Source organism: Terrapene carolina, unplaced genomic scaffold, assembly GCF_002925995.2.
Source record: "Terrapene carolina triunguis isolate 2854851 unplaced genomic scaffold, T_m_triunguis-2.0 Scaffold130, whole genome shotgun sequence".
Lineage (NCBI taxonomy): Eukaryota > Metazoa > Chordata > Testudines > Emydidae > Terrapene > Terrapene triunguis.
The window spans coordinates 33,295,160-33,303,656 of NW_020664481.1; the positions used below are offsets into that span (position 1 = coordinate 33,295,160).

Sequence of the window (8,497 nt, forward strand, 5' to 3'; positions counted from 1 at the left end):
CAGCCTGATGAGTACTCAGACTTTTGGTTGGGCTGCACTGGCCATGGGGCGGGGGCTGAAAACACAACTGAGAATCTGCATGGTCCTCGCTGTGCCCCATTTGCTTTGGCTGTCCACCTTTCCCCAGTGGAAACAAGCAGTGGGGTGGGGGTGTGTATAAGGCAGAAGAGCCTTTTCATTGAATATCTGCCTCTGGAGGATCATTCATACATTGCCTTGATCCTCCCTGGTTTTGGACTCAGATCATGCTGCTGATGTGCTGGAAAGTACTGCACTGCAACAGTGTGTCCCAGAATGTGTATGGAAATTGTTTCCATTTAACTTTTGTTGGTTTGTTACCCAGAAAATAAATACTTTCAAGAGCATGCTCGTTAAAAAGGCTGAATGGTAGTGTCTACCTCGGGCTCCACTGAAATCTTACTGAAAAAAATGTTTCCTTAACAGATATTAATCTAATATGGCCTCATTACAGTATCTATCTGGCCTGATGAACAGAAAATTCCTCTCGTTATAGATCATCCGTTATACTCTCTTTTAGAATGATTTCTAATGTCGACACTGGGTATCTTTGATTGCAGGTGTTCACCATGGGAAAACCACACTGGAGAACTGTGTGCTACAGTGTGAAACTACAGGTGTTACAGTGCGGACATCAGCAGAGCTATTAATGAAGAACTCTGATCTGTATGGTGCTAAGGTGTGAACTAACTTTTTAAAATATTTTTTTGAAACAAAACTACAACTTGAATAAAATGAAGCTCCCTGCAGGCAAATAGGGAATCATAATCAGGAAAGAGGATGACTTCCTTGATCCTTTAGAAAACCACCAGTATTTTCCATTAGATGGCTAAATATAATTGGTGTTTAAGAAATCAGAGAATTCTCTTAACCTCTTATGTAGTATGTCTCTGGGGGGGGAACTCATGTTGACTTGCATGTGACACCGTGAAAATCAAACAATAACAAGAGTCTGTTATGAAATAACTCCAGGTGCATTCTTGGAGCTGATTCATGGGATAAGGCTGTTCTTAAAATGAGCCTCCATTTTGTGCCCCTTAAATGTTCTTGTCTCTCATTAAACTAATATTCTTTCTCCAGCTGAACTGCCTTTTTTTTTTTTTTAACATGTTACCTATTGATTCTTACAAAGAGATGATCAAAATCTAACACTTTGTTACAAGCCAAAAAAACCCACTGGATTGCCTAGGGCTGGGTGTGGTGTATTAAAGATCAACTACATCTCTGTGCATGTGTCATGCAATCTCTTCCCAGCAGAACTTTTGTGGTCTGATGATAGCAGCATTGCCAGTGAACCATGAGCATCTGCTACCTGACTTAGTTTACTAAGCCCTATAACAGGAGGAAATAGACTCTTATCATTTAGCCACTAGCTAGAGACAGACCCACTTTGGGGTAATGGGTTACACTGGGAACTTGCTGACTCATTTATGATATGTCCCTTTTAATTTACAGGGTGCTGGTGTTGAAATATATCCGGGTAGCACATGTACCCTGCTGGGCAATGGCATACACCACTGCAAGGAAGGAATCCTCATAAAAGTGAGTTCCAGATGGAATGTGCTCTGATCAGTTATCAAGATCAAACCTGTTCAGATTGGTACCTGCCAGTAACTATTCTAGTTAGTTATCTCATAATGTCACTACTTTTTGATTTTAACTTGTTTGAAAGACAAGGTATGATAACACTGATAGCAGTGGACTTAAATTCTTGTCTATTACAGCAAAATATTCCTTCTATTTCATGGTTGCAACAAGGAAAATGGTGACTATATTTAATTATGTCCCTTAAATACACAAATAGTTCTAGTTCTTTTGTATTTTTGTTTTTAGAGAAGACACTCTAGCTGGGTTGAAATTACCTTTCTGAGAATTTGCTACATAAATCTTTTTTTACATTTGTCTTCTGCTATAGGATTTCTTAGATGAGCATTATGACAGTCCCAAGATAACCATGGTGAACAATGTGATCCATAATAATGAAGGGTATGGAGTCGTCCTGGTTAAACCTACAGTTTCCTCTGATGTAAAAGACATTGCTGCCAAAAATTCAGAAGGTATTTTTTTAACTCTAGTGACTTAATAGGAGTCTAAATGTAGTGGTGAATCTACTGTTTCTCTAAAATATTTAGAACAGGGGTCAGCAACCTTTCAGAGGTGGTGTGCCGAGTCTTTATTTATTCACTCTAATTTAAGGTTTCGCGTGCCAGTAATACATTTTAACGTTTTTAGAAGGTCTCTTTCTATAAGTCTATAATATATAACCAAACTATTGTTGTATGTAAAGTAAATAAGGTTTTTAAAATATTTAAGAAGCTTCATTTAAAATTAAATTAAAATGCAGAGCCCCCCCGGACCGGTGGCCAGGACCCGGGCAGTGTGAGCGCCACTGAAAATCAGTTCGCGTGCCGCCTTCGGCACACGTGCCTCCCGTTGCCTACCCCTGATTTAGAAAATGCACATCATATAACTTGGCAGAAAGAAAGTCTTAAACATTCTAATAAGGAGAAAAATGAGTCTAGGTCTGACTTCCCTGTAATTATCAGAGGACTGAGATTTCCCAGATCACAGCTACTGCAAAGGAATGTTTAGGAGTAGCTGCAGGTTGCATGTGTGTAATTACTTGCACTTCAATTTCACTTTTTTATCCAATGATATCAAAGCACTTGTAAAAATGTATTCTGGGCACTGGAAGCCCGTATCAGGCAGCTGGCATGATGGTCTTTCAGAACATCCTGACTACTTAGCCATTTAAAACATGACACTTTCTGCAATAAAAGGAGTTTTAATCTCTGTTCCATCTAGTTGTGCTTGAGGCTTTTTCCATCTGGCTCCCCTCTAAACGAGTGGCTGGGTCAGTGTGTCTGAGTCTATCTTAAATGGTGTGTAGCTATTCAGTGAGGAAAAGGAGCTTTCCAGTTGAGTCTTGTCTACTGGACCCATCTGCTCCACTATGCAGATCCTGCAGGACTGGAACTAACTACTTGGTCACACACACACAAAATGACATGTTGTCAGGAAGAAAGTGAGCATATTCCTCCCACAATCCTTTCCTACCCATATTAATCCTCTGCTCTCCTGTTCCACCATGCAACAGAAATGAGACTTGTTGGATCTAGCTTATTCCTCCCAGAGTAGTTGTTCTCCACCATAAATATCACTTGACAACTGTACTTTCCATGTTTTATTTCAAAGAAAGATACTAAGCTCTCCGTTGCAATGTCTAATCCCCACTCAGCTGTCTCTCTCTAAAATACTTGACTGTCTGAGTAATTTATTTAAGTCTCCAGATTCTTTCTTAAGCATCACACTCGTATACTTGGACTATATGAGGCGATCGTTAAAAATGCATCCGGAAGGGGTGATAAGAGGAAGCTGATGAATTTTCCCCCTGAACCTTTCATAAAATATTCACTACCGCTTTTCTGTTTCCAGTGGCAATCACCTTGAAAGCTTATTCTTGCATTTTAACTCTTCGTGCTGGATTGTCATTGGATATCCCAGTTGCCACTTGACTTTGTTCTTTGTGCTATATGTACTGAACCTTTGTGTTTGCACTGGAAGAATTAGCTCTTTTTGGCAATAGCTGATGTAGCTGAACTATGTAATACTTGAAACAGTTATTGCAATATGGGGAATATTTTCATTGTTTAATAAGACTTAAAGAAAACCCCTAAATTTCAAAGTATTCCAAGTCTGACACTTTAATTACTTCAGCTCCTCCAGGCATCTGCACAGTCTGTAATAACCTCATCACTGTTTTCGGATTTAGGAAATATACAGACTATCCAGTCAAATGGCGAGACAGACAATGTAGAAGATTTGGGACATGAAGAGCTACATGAATGTGCAACAGATGACTTGGAGCTCCATGAGAGAGCTGAGATTTCTGAACAAACTGAAGGCAATTATGAAATTGCAAATGAACTTGTTGCTACCTCTGTAAAGAAGAGACAGATGCACAAGAAAAGGCTGAGTGAACTGGGAATCACGGAGGCTGATGACAACTTAATGTCTCAGGAAATGTTTGTTTCTATCGTGGGCAATCAGTTCAAACGAAATGGGAAAGGAAGTTTTGGCACGTTCCTCTTTTGACTGTCCTGACTTGCAGTGCCATTCATGTAGACGATTTGCACAAGCTGTTATGCTCACTGCTACTTTCAGAGAAGTTAATCGGACTCATCTGCTTTCCATTATGTTGCTAGAATGTGATGAAATTCAAGAATATTTATTCTTTTTAACAGTGTGCATGTTGCACGTGTGAAGTTGCTTCCTTGCAGCAAATGTAGAAAACAGAACTCCAACGTGGACATTGCTGATCCACAAGCTCTTCCTTTACCAGCCATGTACTTCACTTTTATTATAGTATTTATTTAACTACTAAATGTAAAACACTTTTAAAAAAAACCTAGGCACCAGAGGGGAGGGAGGACAACAGCTGCAGCGATATAGCTCCCTCCATGCTATTTCTTAACCATGCCCGAAGTGGTTGACTTCCATTTAATACTGGCATGGTACTTCATTAGAATGTTAATAAAGGCTTTTTTATAATTAGGGTATTACTCAATCACTTATTTATTGTTAAGAAATTGGGGGTTACCAGTATTATAGTTACAGGATTTATTAGGAAACCTATTGAGCATCTGAAATTGTATTGCTCAAAACAATGTGTATGTGCATGTAACTTGTACTGCCTAGTGCTAAAAATCAGTGTACCCTTTTCTTTAGCCATAGTAGTGTTCTGAATTGCAACAATTTCTAAAGGAAAAGGAATTAAAGTAACATGTTTGTATTTGTTATATTTTTAGATGTGTAACACAGTGCTTTTTAAGTAATAAAACCTGTTACTTGTGGCATCAGACCATACTCTTAGAAAGGAATGGAGTATTATCACAAATGTAGTTTTCAACTGGAATTTTTTCTCCAGCCCATGGAAATTTTTATCAATAAAACAAAGGCAAAGCATATAAGATCTAATCCTGCCAGGCAGTCACCTCTGTGCTCCACAAGGTTAATGGAAGACACAGGGTCAGCTCCAAGTTCTTACTTGGTCCTAACTTGAAGAAAAACTTGCAGTGACTGCCTGAGTGAGAATTTAGTCCCATAACTGCTATAGCATCTTTCTGGTGTAACTTAACATTCTTTATCCTGTTGTCCTTTAAGATCTACAGATTTGCTTTTTTGTCATTTAGAATGCGTGTAATGGAATACTAGCAAGGAGACCGAGGACCTGGAAGTCCCGTAAGGTGTAAAATAACACAGCTGGCTGATAAAGGGATCCTCAAGTATTCTCAATGTTAGGCTGCAGACAATTTCAGAAGATAGCTTAACACAATGTAAAACAAGAAATGAAATGCATAGGGTGTAGAAAAATTGATGTGGGTTTGACTATTTAACACTCTTCGCTCCAACCTCAATCAAGTAGTGATTGAATACCTTAATCTGTTTTCTGCAATTAGTCGTTAGTGCCAAGGAAAAAGGAAAACTTTATAGATTTTTGTCAGCATTCTGTTTTGCTTACTGTAATTTGCACTGTTAATAGAACTGTAGAAAAGTTATTGCTGTTTCCTGCTTTCCTATCCCACCTTTTGCATGCTTTTCCACTTAAGACACGCAAATTAATATTTAATTTCCATTGATTGTTACTGAGAATTGAATGCCACACAGATCCCAATTGCACTCCAGTTATCTTAATTCATTAGGCACAGAGCCTTGCATTTCTGCTAGTCAACAAATATATGGAGATTTTGTCATGGCCTAAGATTATATATCTGGTTTGAGTATTTTAACTCTGAGACTCAGTAGTCTATCTCTAAATAATACATATCACACAAACCATTTTACTCTTCATGGAGGTTTATGCACATAGCAGGTGTGGTTTTAGATCTAACTTTTAATCTGTATTCCTAATTAAAGAATTGGTGCAAAAAGGCTGCAGTTCTGTGGTTCCCCCTTCCCTCCCCCTCATCTGTCTCTTCAAATTTGCTGGTTTAGAGATGGTATTTCTCTCTTCTTTTGTTCACTTTAAAGCTATCTAATGTCTGACATATTGCCTTTTTACTTTTTTTAAATGGGAAAATTTATGGCGGTAAACTAAGACAATATTCTCTTCATATGCTTGCTGTACTACTTAGTTGCTTTTTGTATGCCAGAGCCAAGAGTTGATGCCAATGGAGGTCCATATGTGTAGTGAGAGCAAATGGGAAAGTGGAGTACTGCCATTTGAGTCAGAAGAACTTTGTCCTTTTTGCCTGTTACAGAAACTAAATTGTTAAATGGTGAGTTGCTATTTGGCATCTGTGTAGTACTTTTAAACCTCAAAGCACTAAATAGTCCATGGATACAGGCTGTCTGACATATAGAACTTGGTTTGCTCATCAGAGTTCAATTGTCTCTATCAGTTCATGCATGTGTCTGCCCAAGAAACATGAAAGCCTCTTTATTTTACCTTTTGGTAGCCCTCCATTCACAGATTGTTTTCTGTGAGGTAGGTATGCTTAAACAGGAGGAAGCAAGACCTTTCACTGGGGCAAAAACAATTGCTTGTGTATGTGTTGACTCACCAAGCTGTGCAGTTTGCCACTGACTTCTAAATTCATCTCTCTACATAAGGTCCCTATAAGATGGGGAAGGGGAGAGAGAGACATATGTGATATAGTGTGACTTATTTTTTTTGCATCCCAATTTAGAATCTGCCTCCCCGGTACTCTTGCTTACACGGCTGAACAGCAGCGTGACAGCATCTTGCTGCCAAAACGTTGGTTTCAAGAACTCTTCAGAGGGTTGCTCTTTTGTTTGGTGCAGGCACAAGATGTTTTATGGTGGCATTTTTAAAAGCTCAGTGTTAGCCTTACCCAAACTCCCATTGATTTTTAAAGGGAGCAGAGTTTTGAAAGGGTTGAACCTAACACCCTTGAAAACTAGCTCACTCTTAGTAAAGAGGTAGCAACATTTAACGTAAACCTAGGAACCTCTGCCATGGCCTCCAGCCTTTGGCTTGTTGACTGTAGTTGACGTGGCCATCCCCCCAGAGTATATGCCTTTCCTCCTTCCTTGATTCTACCTCTTCTTACACAAGGGTCATTTAGTTGTGTGCTTAGGGTGGGGTACAGGATCGGCTCTAGCCATTTTGCCAGCCAGGGAGGAAAACCTTTTCAGTAACCCTCCCTCTGCCCTGCCCCCCATTCATTGCAGTCATTTAAAGGGGTTGAGCAAGAGCAGGTGCACAATACTACTGCAACAGGCTTTTGTGGACTATATTTAAACATAAATCTTGTTAGTCCTTGGCCTTTGTAGACAGGGACTGATTGTGCAATAAACAGTCTCCAAGCTTTGACTAGTCAAAGTGTGGTTTTGTACAGGGGTAGTTGGTATGGTTAGGCCGTATGTACACAAACTAAAGACGCTAGCACTCTTAACAAGCAGTGTTCTCTGGACTTTCCCTGGCCAGTGTAGAAATCACTTACCTAGAGCCCCTAACCTCTCTTGGGCAATGTTCTGTATATAAATTTGGTAGGAGATAGTCACTGCCCTGATGAACTTAAAATCTAAAGACCTACAGGCTGGGACAATTGAAGTATCCTATACAGCTGGGAAACCAAGGCAGGGACAGATTAAATGGCTGTCTGAGGTTGCTTGTCAAAATTGTCAGAGTCAGGAATTGAGCCCAGATCTCCTGATTGTGTTTCAGTTCCCCACCTGTAAAGGGAGATAATGCATTTCCTTACCTCAGAGGGGTGTTGAGGATAAATACATTAAAGATTGTGGGGCTCCAACAGTATGGTATAGGGGGCCATATGAGATAGTGTCCTACTGCCCATCTAAAGGCCTAAGCTGCTCCGGTAAAGGAAATTGTATGGAGGACATGTCCGTAAGCCACTTCCTTCTATTGAACCTGGATTTCATTTCAATGAGCAGCGTGCAGATGAGTGAAAATGGTGTGAGTAGATTCAATTTTGAAAGGAGAAAATGAGAGAGTACAGAGTGGCAAGAAACTTGAATACATACAGAATTCCTGCTCAGCCACAGTAGAAAAACAAGGTGCCGTTCAAAACCTCTGCATCTTAGTCCGGGACAATTCTTATTTACATTTAAGGAGAATCTTTTTATACCCAGCCCATGATAAATGCTTAGTCGGGCAACTCAGTATTCAGATGAACTTTTATTAGAGTATAAAGAATGGTGCTGAATTTCAGAACTATTTTTTTAAAAAGTGAATCCAATCAGAGACTAATAAATTATAACAGTGCAAATTGGAATCCTACCTCACTTTTTATGGTACACATAAAACACTGCAAGTGTAAGTAAATGATTCTGTTAAAAGTCAAGTGTACTTAATAAAATACTGTTAGCTGGCCTTTAATTCACAGTCACCTTTGTAAGTGATATTGGCTTGTAGGTGATGTTTTGTCTGCAAAAATTTCTTGGCACCAATCTGCTTAACTTTATCACCCAGGACTATTGTAGGGCTCCACATATA

General features: G+C 39.4%; 1 protein-coding gene across 2 annotated transcripts in view; it reads left to right on the plus strand.

The window, feature by feature from the left end:
* SHCBP1 (SHC binding and spindle associated 1) overlaps positions 1–4,884 on the plus strand; it is a 31,405-nt gene extending 26,521 nt beyond the window's left edge. The window contains exons 10-13 of one of the 2 annotated variants that reach the window (XM_024199721.2): positions 579–697; positions 1,474–1,560; positions 1,934–2,075; positions 3,785–4,884. In XM_024199721.2, the coding sequence (XP_024055489.2) occupies positions 579–697; positions 1,474–1,560; positions 1,934–2,075; positions 3,785–4,113 (677 nt within the window). In that variant the 3' untranslated portion in view covers positions 4,114–4,884. The remainder of the gene's footprint in view (positions 1–578; positions 698–1,473; positions 1,561–1,933; positions 2,076–3,784) is intronic. The other variant, XM_024199722.2, reaches the window with a different exon arrangement.
* The last annotated feature ends 3,613 nt before the right edge of the window (positions 4,885–8,497 follow it).